General features: G+C 27.3%; 2 protein-coding genes across 2 annotated transcripts; both read left to right on the top strand.

Annotated features, from left to right (window-relative positions):
• The first annotated feature begins 1645 nt into the window (after nucleotides 1–1645).
• Nucleotides 1646–5787, top strand: LOC101494212 (aluminum-activated malate transporter). The gene is made up of 6 exons (XM_004487666.4): nucleotides 1646–1920; nucleotides 2301–2441; nucleotides 2570–2842; nucleotides 3880–3992; nucleotides 4563–4703; nucleotides 5210–5787. The coding sequence occupies exons 1-6, from the start codon at nucleotides 1692–1694 to the stop codon at nucleotides 5609–5611; spliced, it is 1299 nt and encodes a 432-aa protein (XP_004487723.2). The 5' UTR covers nucleotides 1646–1691; the 3' UTR covers nucleotides 5612–5787.
• Nucleotides 5788–8119: 2332 nt separating this feature from the next.
• On the top strand, nucleotides 8120–11360 carry LOC101493250 (histone deacetylase 8). Its single transcript, XM_004487396.4, has 3 exons — nucleotides 8120–8553; nucleotides 9794–10374; nucleotides 10897–11360. The coding sequence occupies exons 1-3, from the start codon at nucleotides 8280–8282 to the stop codon at nucleotides 11197–11199; spliced, it is 1158 nt and encodes a 385-aa protein (XP_004487453.1). The 5' UTR covers nucleotides 8120–8279; the 3' UTR covers nucleotides 11200–11360.
• The last annotated feature ends 4742 nt before the right edge of the window (nucleotides 11361–16102 follow it).

Raw genomic sequence — 16102 nt, 5'->3', positions numbered from 1 at the left:
AATTTTAAATTTTACATTTGTGGTTGACTGATTTTAATTAATTATAAATAATTTAATCATAATTTTTTAAATCAGTCTAGTGCTCTATATGATAAAAATTAGTTGGTAGCTAATAAATTAGTTAATAACTTATTATTAACAAACTAGCTGATAAACTAAAACGACATAAAACGAAATTCTTAAACAATAATAATTTTTATAAAAATTAATATTTAAAATATTTTAAAGTTAATAATTTTCAATTTTTTTATTAATATAATATTTTTTATTTAGTTAGTTGTTCTAAATTATACTTAATAAATTACTTTTAATTATTTAACTTAAATTATTATATTTATTTAAATTATTTTACATTATTAATTTAGTTAATTTATTTATTTGAAATATAGTAAATAATTTATTTTAAATTATTTAAGATATAACTAGTTTATTTATTTAAAATTATTGTAAATAAATTATAGAAAATAAAATCAAGTTTTTATTAAAATAATAACACATAAACTAAAAAACTACTAAAAATAATTTATCAAAAAATATTATATAAGCTATAAAATGCATGTTACTAAACCGCTGTCTTTAATATAATATCTTGATCAAACAGTGGAATGAAGGTAAAATGTATGTTATAAGAAAAAAGGAATCTAGTCGAATAATTTGTTCAGTAAAAATGAAAAGTCCATTTTTTTAACGCGGCGGTAAACACGGTAATAAGGTCAAAATATGTCCCATTCCTCGAAAGCTTGCCAACTTGATTAATACATTCCGCATAAATTCGTACATTAAATAAACTGGTTCGTTTGTGAATAATAAATAACATTGTAATATCGAGTTTATCATTGCATTAGTCCAAATCAACAATAAGAGTATAATAAAATATAATTTGTAACCACAAAAGTATTATCTAGTCCAAAATTCATTAAGGTTTAGACTTTTTTTTTTTTGTGGTATAAGTTTAATTTAATGTTCGATGAAAATATAGTCGATAAAAATAAATTTATTATTTAAAAAAAATTAAATCAAAATGTAATTATAAGGATTACCAAATCAATCCGCGAGTTTATAAGTTTAAACCATATAAACGACGATCTAAATAGTCCAATGCATATAGATTAAAATATTTAAAAAGAAATTAATCTAAACTGGTACATAATGCAAATTCTACCTTTTTTTCTTTTTGTGTGTGTGTGTGTAAATCCAACAATGTTTTATCCTAAGTAATTTTTTTTTCTTGTAGGGGGTTCACTCTACTTTATTATTTAAAGAAAAAAAAACAACTTCATTGAAATACATTATTCCAATTTTCTACATGTGTATTCTCATGTAAGTACAATTAGGACCACCGACAACATCGACTACGTACCAAGAGGGTTCCTCATAGTATTAATAAATATTTTTAATGTATTAATTTTAACTTTAAATAAATGACAAAGCAATATTTTGGAACAAATTAAAGTAGATACTATTTTGAGAAAGTAACTAAGCCATTAACAAATCTAAAATGTGTAATGTGTCGCATAGTACATCTCTTCCACATCATACAAACTCGACCACGTCACTATTTTAACGTCATGAAACATGTTTGTCTCATTAAGGGTGTCAAATCCCAACATGTATAAATTTGCCCCTAACCTTGCATTCTTTGTGGACTACCAAACACTTTAATCCCCTTGAATTAAGAGCAATATTCCAAAATGACCTCACCAAATGTTAAGAAATCATGGGCTAAGTTAGTGATAGTCATAAGTATGATAAAAGAGTTTGGACAAGATGACCCAAGAAGGGTTATTCATTCCTTCAAGGTTGGATTGGCATTAGTATTGATTTATATTTTGCACCATTTTCGTCCTACCTTCTATGGTTTTGGTGACAACATAATTTGGGCCGTTCTTACCGTTGTTATTGTCCTAGAACTTTCTGTGGGTAAGTATTTGTTGATTTAGAAATCCTTTTAAATACATAAATTACATTGACTTGTACTATTTTTTTTTGCACTATAATCTTTTTTGAATTATTGACAAAAATTAGGTCAAAAGAATCAAATTAGTCTCTAATACTTCCATCTCTAACACTTAACCACCATATTAGAGAGATAATTCATTTTTTTCTTCTCTAATTTTTTTATGGATAATTCAAACTTTTGTAGTAGCTATAATGACGTGGAAATTTTGCTTTGTAATCTACTAATTGCATAACTTTTTCAACGGTTTGATTAATAAAGAGATCTAAGTACTCAAACAAATTAACACATTAACTACTAACATTTATTATTAAACAAATCTACTAATCGGGTTAATTTTCAGGTGCAACACTCGGAAAAGGTTTTAATAGGATGTTGGCAACGGGTTTAGCGGGTGGTCTTGGTGTTGCAAGCAATAAAATAGCCACTCTTTGTGGTGATAAGGGAAAAGTTGTAATGACTTCAATATTTGTCTTTGTGATAGGTAAATATAATTTAATTAATTTCATATTATACTTAATACTATTAGCTACTTAATAGAGTTAATTAATTATGACTGAGAACTTGTTTACTCATAAAAAGGATGTAATTTTTGTTTTCTTTACTTTTCAGCTGAAAGAGTGACATTTATGAGATTTTCCCCTCAATTGAAGGCAAGATATGATTATGGGATGATAATATTCATTTTAACCTTTTGTTTGATATCTCTTTCGGATGAGACTGGGAATGAACTTCTAGAAATTGCCCAAGAGAGATTATTAACAATCATAATTGGGAGTTGTATAGCTATTATGGTATGTATTTTCATATGCCCTGTTTGGATTGGAGAGGATCTTCACAGAAAAATTGCTGGCAATATTGAAAAGTTGGCAGACTTTTTAGAAGGTATGTACTATATATATATAATTTTAAATTCAAAATTAAATATTGAATTTAATAATATCGAAATTTAAAAAATAATAATATTATATTATTACATTTTAAATTGTTGAAACATAATTTGAAGTTGAGTTGCCAATTAACTTTTTTTTTACCTAAGTCTTAATTTACCTCCCTTTTTTTTTATTTTTTAAATTATAATAGTAGCTTTAAATTGTATCTAGTTTTTCGGTCTTAAGTTGTCCCCCCTGTTTTCATTAAACCTTAAACTACCTAATATTTATATTTCTTTTAATTGGCTTTTCATTATTGTCAATCGTTAGCATTTAAGTTAATGCAAAACTTAGTTACATGGTTTTGAGTTTAATAATGGAGCACTAATAATGTAAGCAAAAAAGTTTAATCATATTTATTATCCTATTATAGTATAAACAAAAGATTTAATTTATACAGTCTCTCAATATAGTTTTTTATTTTTTATTTTTTTTTGTAGAACCAATCATAACTATCATCGTTGAAAACATTATATGTATATATGAACTGATGTGAATTTATTGATAGCATCACTCAATTAATTATACCAAAAGGTAGGCCTAAAGTGAATAGACGACGTCCAATTATCACATGTTTGGTTCCCAATAAACTCCATGTTCTGCCTTTCCACGTCAATTATTTGTTTTGATTCTTTTGGATGGATATTTTAATCTCCAATTACTATATATCTTTTGTTTTTACTAAGTACTATATATCTTGTTCTAATGTTTTCTGTTGTTTCAAAAAAAGAAAATTAAAAAGGCAAAAAAAGAAGGTTATAAAACTTTTGATTAAGAAGAGAATATAGACTATATAGTCATGTATAAATCAATATGCTCGGGCACACAAAACTATATTGCTTTGTGAAATTATAATTAGAGAATGACCAAGTTCATAATCCTTAAAAAAAAAACTGTTGAACAACATTTTTTTAAAACCATAATACAATGCATGATATATAATTATTAAATATTAATAATTCAAACTAATGAAAACGGTGGCACACGCAGGATTTGGAGATGAATACTTCAACAATTCAGAGAATACAGAAGCTGAGAATGATAAGCAATTTCTCCATAGATATAAAAGAGTCCTTTCTTCAAAAAGCATGGAAGAATCAATGGTAAAGACCAATAACAATAATGTTCTCTAGCATACAATCTTATTTAAGAAGTCCATCATTTCATATCTTGTTAATATTTTTTAAAGATTTTATTTGTATGTGTTTTGATTAAGTGGATTTTTATAATACATTACAACTAAAATGTTTCGGTATTATTAAATTAAATTACTAAATAGTTGAATCACATGTTATCTATGAATGAATTTGATCATATTTTACATTTAACAGTACTAAATTTGTAAAAAAAAAATTGAGTCTATTTTGAAATACTATTTTTTTTTTTTGTTATGATTTTAATTAAATTTTAATTATAAAAATAATTTATTTAATTATTGAAATCAAAATTATATAGATAAATATATTAAAACTCTTAATTTAATCAACTTTAATAAATATTATAATAATACACCTGTAGACAAATTAGAATAAATAATTAGTCAAAATATTTATACTACCGGTACATACTCTATTGTAAAATTTGTATTTGATTAAATTAACATGTAAAAAAAAAAATATCGTGAATGGTTAATAATAAATCTGATTCTTTAAATTGTGGTTTCACTTTTACAGGCTGTTTTGGCAAGATGGGAACCTCGTCATGGGCAATTTAGGTTTCGCCATCCATGGAAGCAATACTTAAAGATCGGTAACCTTGCACGGTTATGTGCTTACAAAATTGAAGCTCTTAGTGTGTACCTCAACAATCCTAAAGTATGCTACTTCACTTTTTGTTTAGATATATTTTCACCTCTCTATAGTATGTTATCAATTTTTCCGTAAAATATGTATGTTAGTTTTTGCTTTTGCCCCTTATAATTTTATGTCTCATTTGTCGACTTTGACTTTAAGTGCTTTGTGAGCCTGATTATATATAATGAAAATCAATTTTTATTAATAAAAAACAGTTATAAAAATGATTTTTATGAGAAATTACTTAAAATAAATTTTCATTTTAAGTAATTTTTAAATTATTTTTAGACTCTAATTATTTTCAAAATTTGTAACAAACAAACGAATTTTTTTTAAAGTAATTATTATTTAAAAAAATGATTATTCTTAAAAAGAACTATACAAACAAGTCTTTTACGATGTAATAGATTTAACACTTCACTTTTGTGAAAATCAAAGACAAGTAAATGTGTATGTTAACCTAGGTTTTGTAAATTTCGATAATCAAACAATTCAATCTAATTTAATTTTTGTACTTTGCAATACAGACTCCATATGAATTTCGAAGTATAATTCAAGAATTGTGCACAAAGATTAGCTTGGAGTCGGGAAAAGCCCTTAAAGAATCATCATTGATGATTAAAAAAATGTATAAATCATCAAGTCCAAATTCCCATGTTTCAAATGCTAAAAGTGCTGTTGAATCTCTTAAATCTCTTCTAAGAACAAACCCATGGGAAGGAGCTGATAATCACTTTGAGATAATACCAGCGGCTACAGTTGCATCACTTCTCATTGATATTGTGATTTGTGTTGAGAAAATTTGTGAAGGTGTTGATGAATTAGCATCACTTGCTAATTTTGTGCCTTATGAGTTACTTCATAGGGGAATAGTGCAACCAATTTCTGATAGTGATGGTTCGGTTCATGTTGTTACTGTTGCTGAGTGATCCACCAATATTATAATATGGGGTTGGAACTATATACATTAATGATGAAATTACATTGAGATAAGATAAAAAATAGTTAGTGAATAAATTAGAAGAAAGTTGTGACTTGATACTTTATAGTTTAAACATCATTAAGTATTTTTTATGACAAGGATGATATCCTTGATTATTGTACCACTTTTTTATACTAAGAAATACATATATACTATTATAACTAGGATGTTAAAACTTTTATAAGATTTTGATGATTTGAATGTCAGTGGAATTTGCACTAAAAAGAAAGAATTGAAAGTGGTAAAGGACCCCACGAGAGGACGACAACAACAAACTAATTGTAGTTGATTAGTATAAATAGTTAAACATTTCTCTAATTTGAGTTCAAGTTTAAAATTTTATATTTAAATTATATCGTAATTCTTTTATAAGATTGGTGATTTCTCTTTAACCTTATGTGATGTGTCTCTCTTAATTAAAAAATGTATGTAAAAGAAAAAAAACACTGTATCCAAAAAACGATTATAACAAACATGGATATAGCTTGGATTGATATTTTCTATATCCTACATCTGCTCTCCTTATTCCAATAAAACTAATAAACCTCGAAATTAAATTATCCAAACTTTCAAAACATTTAAATTTAGTTACTCGGTACAAATTATGTTCCGAAATTCAATATAAATGGTCAAAGCATTTTTATGTTCATTTACATCAAACTCTCTTTAAACTCGATTATAAGTAAAATAATACATATATTTATTAATCTAAATATATACAAGAGTTAATTTATGTATCCACACTTTACTGACATTGTTCTAAAATTGTTTTTAATGTTGTAGGAGATGATTACTTTAATAATTAAGAATAAATTAGTGATTGAATTTGTTTATATAAAATCAAAAAAATTAAATGTATTTAATTAATAAGTATGAAAGAAAATACTTTTACTTACAATTTGGGCCGGAGAAATTACTGGACTTTAGGAAAATTTGAGTTTGTATTTTTTTTTTCAGGTGCTTTTACGATTGTACTAAAAAAGAAAAACAAATTTGAGTTTTTTATTTTAAAAAATAATATAATGAAAAACCCACACTTCTTGATTAGTTCAAAAAACTATAACAATGAGAATGAATATTTCAAAATAGTAGATAAATGAAAGAATTTAATGTTTATGTACCGTAAGTTTTTAATTAATTCTACATTAATATCTAATAAATATTATTAAAATGGAGTGAAGTGTTCTGATGTGGTGAAATATATAAATTTCAATGAGTGAATAATTCTAAAAATTTACTCTTTAATATATTTTTTATAATACATTTTTTTTATTGATTGAAATTTGTATGTATTCTATTAAACTAAATTTAAATGAGACTCACATAATTTAGTGAGACATGTGAATTTCAAATAATAGAAGATAATGTATTAAAATGCATGTGTTTTTTTTTTTTACAAAAAGAAAACGATATTCATTCATCCAATTTCGCTAAAAATAAAAAAGATAAATATGCGAACATACTCACACTATCCAAGTTAATAACATAAAACAACATAATACCTAGAGATAATAATGTGACAAAATCAAAGTGATTGGAATACTCATGTTTCCAGATTTGCGACGTTGACGAACTAGTTATTGATTGAATCAATAGTTTATCGAAATTGATTTGTCAATGTAAATCAAACGAAAACCACAATAAGATAGAAAATCTAAAGAACATTGCAACAAGATAGAAAACAAATAACACCAATTTGAGGAGATAAAATCACAACAACAAAAAAATACAAAAAAAAATCTAGTTTATATAAAAACGACTTATTAAGATTATTGCACAGGAAAAAGAAGTATATAAGTGATTTCACATAAGAAAATAAGTTAAAACCACATTTTTTCGATAAATGTAGAAAAAGAAAAAAAGTTAGAGAATACGCTGTTAGTACTCCTTTCTGTCATTAAAGTGTAAAAATCAAATTAATCAATTGATGCATTAAAAAATTCAATTCAAATTATATGTGTCTTTATCCTCTCAATTAAACTTTGTTGGAATTAGAATATGTATATGTGATATAATGGTCACTTTTACTTTGCTAAATCCAAATGCTTTTCTCCCCTACGTGATGTTTTCGTTAGAGAAGCAATTGGTTTGTTGATGTGGCCCGTCAGTGGCCATTATTAAACATAAATGAATTAGTTAGATAATATAATTAGTTATATTTATTTTGTTATATAAATTATATATTTATATATCATTCGAAGTATTTAAATATTTTTTTTTATATTTTTATCTATAATCTAGTACCTTCAATTTCATAAGTTAATTTTGAATAAAATTGTAAGTTGGTTGAGTAACTTATGCATTAACACAAATAATTTCTTCTTTAACTAGTGTCAAAATTTTCATTGATAATCGCATAAGTATTCAAGAACTTATAATTAATAAAATGCAATGAGCTTACAATTTTATGAAAAAAAATTAAATTGAATTGTTTTTTTCCTTCCGGTTTATATCGAACCGAATCAAATCAACTATTTAATTGCTTCAAGTTTTTTTCTACTCACATGAAAAGAAAACCAACCTCGTACCCTTCAAAATTCAGGCCCGTTGGGCTTAAACAAGCTGGCTCATCGAAGTAAAACCTGCGACCAACGAAGCCTGTCACGTTCATTCTCATGGCTACAGACACAAATGCATCGGAATCTTCCACAGTGAACCGTATTGACGTTTTCTGGCATGAAGGAATGCTCAATCATGATACCGGTAATGGAGTTTTTGACACAGGAATAGACCCTGGTTTCTTGGACGTGTTAGAGAAACACCCTGAAAACTCAGACAGGGTCAGGAACATGGTTTCTATCCTTAAAAAAGGTCCTATTTCTCCTTATGTTTCTTGGAACCTTGGTAGACATGCCCTTATTTCTGAGCTCCTTTCTTTTCACACTCCTGGTACTATCTCTTTTTTCCATAAATGAACTTGGCTTCTCTCTAATTTCCATTTCCTATCATTTTGTTTATGTGAAACACGTATACTGACAGAACACGACACTGTCACATCAACAATGTTAATAATTTGAGAAAATGAACTAATTGAATATAATCTAATTGAATGTAATCAAGATGTCAAGTATCAGTCACACAGGGACACACCTGCCGATTAGAGATGTTGGTGCTACAATTTGTATTGGCATGTTGTGTTTATTGGCATGAATTGTATAATCATAGGGGTTTTTAGTATTCTTAATTGAAGTGAAAAATGGTATTTTGGTAAAATTTGTGCTTTGCATACAAAGTTCAAACTTTATAGATGTGAGTTAAGTTACTTTAGTTAGTCAGTTACTAGGAAGCCAAATTTTGGGATTGTGAGGATGAGAAACGGTTTCTTTTTATCTGTGAAGCAATGTCATTATAGTACCTAAATAAATCCAAATTACAAAAAACATCCTTGACTTTGTCTTTTGTTAATAATTTCATAGATCAAACGAACTAAGGGAATTCACATTTCACGACCAAATTTAATTAATCAAAGGCACATTTTAGCATTCAGTTCTGTGCTTATGTTATTCCGAGTGTGTTTTCATTGTGCTGTGCGCAGCACACAACACATTTTTTTTAAAATTGGAGAAGGGAGAATTATTATTAATAGTAGTGGTACTAATGATCATTTAACAACTGTCCATATTAGGATTTGAACTTTGTCACTTGATATTACAAAGTCAAGCTCTTATGACTAAGTTGACACTTGGACATTTGATTATTTATATTCTAGATCATTCTGACAATTAAGGTCAGTTAGCAGTTAGCTTGTTTGTTACTGTACTGTAAGCTGCAACTAAATTCTAACTAAGTACGTTTGGTTAAAACACTTGCTTGAGTATTTTTCATACACTAAATTCTAACTAAGTACGTTTGTACTATGTTTTTACAATTGAAGAGAAAGTGAATATAAGCTGGTTGGTTTTATAAGCCCTTTTAAATAAGTTCTTCCCAGTACTTCCTGAATTCAGTTGGAGCAACTGTGCTACACACAGTATAAATAACCCCGTTGTAACATTTCTGTACCTTTGAGAAATCATAATTCACAATTCACAATTTCTCTCTTCTATTTTCTGACCCTGCTGTAGCCTATACTTCAAACAATTTTAAACAGTGAATGATATATATAACTTCTAATGTTGTAATTTCTTAGAGTACATAAATGAGTTGGTAGAAGCTGATAAAGAAGGTGGAAAGACGCTATGTACCGGAACATTCTTGAACCCGGGTTCATGGGATGCTGCACTTCTTGCTGCCGGGACTACACTATCTTCCATGAAGCATTTACTTGACGGACATGGAAAAGTTGCGTATGCTTTGGTTAGGCCACCTGGTCACCATGCTCAGCCTTCTCAGGCCGATGGATACTGTTTCCTTAACAATGCCGGTTTAGCAGTACAGTTAGCTTTAGATTCTGGTTGTAAAAAAGTTGCAGTTATAGATATTGATGTTCATTATGGAAATGGCACAGCAGAGGGATTTTATTCATCCAATAAAGTTTTTACCATCTCTCTTCATATGAACCATGGATCGTGGGGTCCGTCTCATCCGCAGAGTGGTTCGATTGATGAGCTAGGTGATGGAGAAGGTTATGGATATAACTTAAACATACCTCTACCAAATGGAACTGGAGACAAAGGATATATGTATGCTTTCAATGAATTAGTTGTTCCATCAATTCATAAATTTGAGCCTGATATGATTGTCTTGGTTATAGGACAAGACTCTAGTGCAGTAAGTTATTCTATTTATCTTTTGTTTGCTATTTCTCGTTTATAATTTGATTTATGTTTGCATTTTATTGACAAGCTTCTATAGACTTGATTTTGTAGTGTCATAGAAATTAAAACCTGATAAGATACTTGTATATGACTTCTATGAGATGGGCTTAGTAGTAGTACAACCATGATATGGAAACCTAAGGGCCCTTTTTATTTTTGACGTTTCCTGTTTTGATTTTCACTTCAACTATTAAATATAAGAGGATATTGGTCCAATGTTTTTCAAACTATTTTCTTTTATGATATTTGACAGCAAATCTAGCATTTTCAAAAAAATTGAAAATGTCAAATTGTTTCTGAAAATGCATTCTTCTTAGCTTATCTTCCATTTTCTTTCTATCACAATTGTTTACAGTCTTCCATCTTCTTCTTATCAATTTAAAATGAACACAAATTTTAGAAAATATATTGAGTTCATTGTTGTTCAACAAAACAAAGCCACATTCACTTACATTAAACCCTGCATGTGTTTCAGTTTGATCCAAATGGAAGGCAATGCTTAACAATGGAAGGCTATAGAGAAATCGGGCGGATAGTTCACAGTCTTGCGAAAAAGCACAGCGACGGACGCGTTCTAATTGTGCAGGAAGGTGGATATCACGTAACATATTCGGCATATTGTTTACATGCAGTACTTGAGGGTGTTCTCAACCTACCATTGCATCTACTACAAGATCCTGTTGCCTATTATCCAGAGGATGATACATTTCCTGTCAAAGTTATAGATGCCATTAAAAATTATGTAAAAGATAAAATGCCCTTCTGGAAAACAGCTTAACTTTTGAGATGTATATGCTTTCTACAAAACCTTATGTCATGTTTGAACCTTTGATAGTCATAGGAAATAGGGGAGAATACATTCACCTCTTGTAAAATATGTGTAAGTAGCACACACCTCTTTTATTTATATGAACGCTAAGCTTTTGTTTGTTGGGAAAATTGCACTTTATCTCTCTTTAGTTCTATTTAAATGACATACATATCCCACTTATTTCCACATAACAGATAAATGTGTGTAGTTGATGGGAGACCGACTTGTTCTATAAAAGATAGAGAGAAAATATGTGTCATTTAAAATGCCTAAGTATAGGATGCACAAGGAAAATAATTTTGCATCATTCATAAATTTACTTTCTACCATTAGATCAATAAATCTCATCGTACCTCATTTTCTCCAATGTTGAAACTTATTGATCTAATGTGAAAACAAACATGTGTATGGTTCTATGAAGTACAAATACTAACACATACATCAAATATGATACTGACACATTGATTCAGGACTGACCCAACACATTTAGAGGCCTAAAGCAATTTTAATGAGGTCTAAAGCAATTTTAATAAGGTCTAAAGCGGATTTTTTATGTTTTAATATGACATCGTTAAATTAATATAATTGATGCCGTGTAATATTTTCTTTTAAAATTATTTAATAGTGTTGAGACAATATTAAATTTTAAAAAAAAATTATATGTTTTAATTTTAAAAATAGTAAAATCTGATGTCTTTTTATTAAACATTTTTTGAAATCTTTTAATAAAATAAATTTTTTATTTTTCATAGAAATCTAAAACGGATGTTTTAATGGTCTTATCCTTGACGTAGCTCTGTTTCGATCACAACTATCGGTACTACAACAAAAGTATAGGGCAACTTGCTTGTGCATGTTAAACAAAGCCCTTAAATATATGTCAAGAGAGAGCATACATTTTATTTCAATATATACTAGGAAGGTGAGTGCAATTCCACTAGAGAGGAGACCCTCAAATATTTTGGCATTTCATTTGTAAGATTATTTTTAGTTTTTGTTACTTTAATGTTTGTGTGTATTGTTGTGGCTTATGACTATTATTATTATTTGGGTATATAAAAATTTTAGAGGATAGTTTGGCCCTCATTCAAACCAAAGCGTGGCATTCCGCAATTAGTGGAGGCTTAAAATAATTAGCACTAAACATGAATACATACCTTCAATTTGATGCTGTTCGACCTTACTAATGTGTTAGTTCCCATTGGTTACTTAGAGGGACCATGCAAAAAAGGTATGAACAAACATTGTCTGCTGGTATGAATAGGAAATTTGAGTATACTTAGCATGCTTTTACACGGCATCATCACTAATGTTCTTTAACAATGCATGTTGGACTCTATTTTGGTGTTTTTTCTAAGGATCAAAATAGGTTCACTCAAAAGAAGAAATTCCTATTAAGGATATTATGCTGCCTTATATAAGCCAATGAAGTTACAATGCATGCTTACTTTTTTGTATACGTGTCTATTGTCAATTGTTACAACAGGCTAAATATAAATTTTAAAATTTAGCAACTTAAAATAATTATATGTTTTTTAAGAAAAAAAATACACTTTTATTTTATTTTACGTACTTTGCGTCAATACCATTTTGTGAAAATTTAATTCCGGTTTGACCTCTGTACTCTCCACTCGCCCCTTCAATCCACATAGTTGAGTCCGCGTGAGGCAAAGAGTAAAAAATAATGATTTAAATAAAATATTTTTATGTAGAAGTATGTAATAAGAAAATAATATGGTTATACATTTTTTTTAAAAAGTTAGCCACTTTAAACGTTTTAATGTCTAAAGTTGGTACAATTATCTCTAATTTTAAAATTATTACTCAATTGAATTGTCGTATGTTTATTAACAAATTTAACTCAGAAAGTGAATGTGAACACAACTAATTACTCTTATACCTTCGTTCAACATCTATAATTTATTTTTATATTATTTATTTATATTATTTATTTATTTTATTTATTTTTATCGTGAAAGTAATATCTCTTTATATATATAACTCATTTTACATAATATTATGTTTGAGAATACTGAGGGAGTCAATTCCTCAAATTTAAACTCTTAATATCTTTTTCTTTACAACAAAATGAAAATAGTTTTATAAAAGCAATTATAGTATGATAACTAACAAAATAAGTTAAATACTCATAGTATAGTTATAACTTAAAATAAAATTTCGCTTGTACACCAGACACAATATATGCACAAAGAAAATCATCACGCACTAATAATATGTATTGTTGTGATTGTAGTCGGGGACTTAGAGACTTAGAATAGTCATGATCACCAATATTTTTAATTATTATTTTTATACTATGAAGATAAAATAATACTCTATCAAGTTTTAAATAAAAGATAGGTCACAAAAGTTGATATATATAGTTTAAATTTTGAAAAAATTAATTATTGTTAATTCAACTTTATCTTATATTTTGAACAATATAAAATATATTTACATTAATTTTGATATAGAAAATGACACGGAGTTTGCTGGTTCTTTTATATAATTATTTTCATTTTTTACCATTATCAATTTTTTATCATCTTTTAAAAAATTTCACTTTTAAATTAGTATATTTTTTGCACAGTTATTACAAATTTATAAAGAAAACTCCATGTACAATATCTTTTTCTAAATTTAATTGAAATACTATATTTTTTAAAGTTGAAAAAAGATAGGTAGAGAAAAATAATTTGCTCACTTCTTTTACTTTTAAATTCTTAAATTGCTTGTACATATTTTTTACCGGGAAATTGCATGTATATATTGAGCACTAAAATATTTACATTTTTTTTGGATAAAAAAATATATTACATTTTCTATATTAATTTTACTTGTTGGACTTGATTTGCCATTATTAATATTAATAATAATTAATAGTTTATAATAAAAAAAAATTGACATTGCAATATTCGGATCAACTTGGTTAAATAGCCTATTGTTATTGTCAACTTAAGTGATATTTTCTTGGACAAAATAAAGATCAATGTTAAAACTAAGGTGTGATATAACTATAATAAATGGTTAAGATCGGCCCTTTATATAACTATTATATAACAATTGCAAAAATCACTAGATCTCCGAAAGAAATCCCAGAAAATTTCAATTAAACAAGTAAAAAAAAAAGTATTGCTCTTGTTGATGTATCTTCCATCACGAGTGGTAGAGCATATTAAACAATACCCAACAAATAAAAATAGTCTCAATCTAGAATGCGGCACTGAATTGTGAAAAAGTGGTGGAACATATTAAGCAAGTTTTCTATGAAGGGTTGATTTCAGAAATAGAGTCGTGCCTCGGTACTATTCGGACAAATCCAGTAAGGGAGCCAAAATAAAAAAGACAATGAAACACAGGAAAAACTAATTAACGAGAATACATAATTTTGGTTGTTGTGTGAATTCAACAATAAAAATATGCATGTTTGAAATAAAAGTATAGTAAAATAAAATTTTAGAGTTATTGTAGGCGGTCGATCACTACAACAATTAATGGACTTAGCTAGGGTCAAAAGTGTTAGAAATTAAAGGCACACAAAAATCTAATAAAAATAAAATTTGTAAGGGCCACGAGACCTTAAGTATTGTGATGGTCAAAAATCATTTATAGGGCTAAAGCCCTCGATAAAGCCTCCCACATTAAATAAAATATATGGCAGTGACCTAGGGTCAAAGACCTCATAGCATAGTTAGGAAAAAGATTCTCACTAATGTAACGTGATACAAATACACATAGGGTTCTGACATTCACAAATTACAGTACGAAATAGTTTCCTATGACTTCGGCCATCGCTGATTGTAGTCAGCTAAATAGTTTCTAGGGTTGTAGTTATCACTGAATAAATGTGTCAGCATATTTAGAGGGCTCTAACCCTCGTAGATTAAAGTTGTTAGTCTTTTCTTACAGCTCCAGGCCTAGTAGAATAAAGTTGTCAATTTTTTTCTAAGGTTGTGTGGCCTCACAAATTAAAGATAAGAGACTATTTCCTAGAGCAATGGTCCTCCCAAATGCTCACATCATTAAATAAAATTTTAATTAATTAAATTATTTTTAATATAATTTTAAATAAATTTAAATCATTTTTATTTTATTTAGTTCTAATTTAATATAATTTAAATTACTTTTTATTTTTAATATATTTTTAATTATTTATTATTTATATTTTAAATTTAATTTAATATATATTAAATGTAATTTTAATTTTTTTAAATGATTAATAAGACAAAAATAAATTTGAAAATAAAGATAAATAAATATAATAAAAACATGAAATAATATCCAAATTAATTGATCATTCAAAACAAAATTTAATATCACAATATTAAAAACTAATTATCTCCTTAATAATCTCTAATCTCACTCTCATTATGATTGTTATCAAAATTTAACATTTCATTAAATGATAATTTATCCTGATCAAGTAGTGGGGAATTGAGACTAGCAGAATTATGAAGAATTGATGATCTAAACTTATTCGAATGTTGAATTGGAGTAGTTGATGATTGTGCGAGAAAATACTAATGCAAAGATGGTTGGTTAAAATTAGATCAATTATAATTATCACTCGACGTCGTTGAAATATATGGTTGATAATGTCCTTCTTGTTGATATTGAGAAGAAGGATATTGAAACGGCGACATTGACGAACGAGGAGGATGATTATACCAATGTGGCAACATTTGATCCTGCTAATAATTATTGAAAAGAATAGGAAGTCGATTTTGAATTTGATATATTACAAATTTCCTCCCTTAATATAATCTCAAATTATCTCTTTTTCTCCTCTTGCATCCTCAAAATATATATATATATATATATATATATATATATATATATATATATATATATATATATATATTTTTTTTTT

The sequence above is a fragment of the Cicer arietinum genome, chromosome 1, assembly GCF_000331145.2.
Source record: "Cicer arietinum cultivar CDC Frontier isolate Library 1 chromosome 1, Cicar.CDCFrontier_v2.0, whole genome shotgun sequence".
NCBI lineage: Eukaryota > Viridiplantae > Streptophyta > Magnoliopsida > Fabales > Fabaceae > Cicer > Cicer arietinum.
This window is presented reverse-complemented; position numbering and strand designations above follow the sequence as displayed.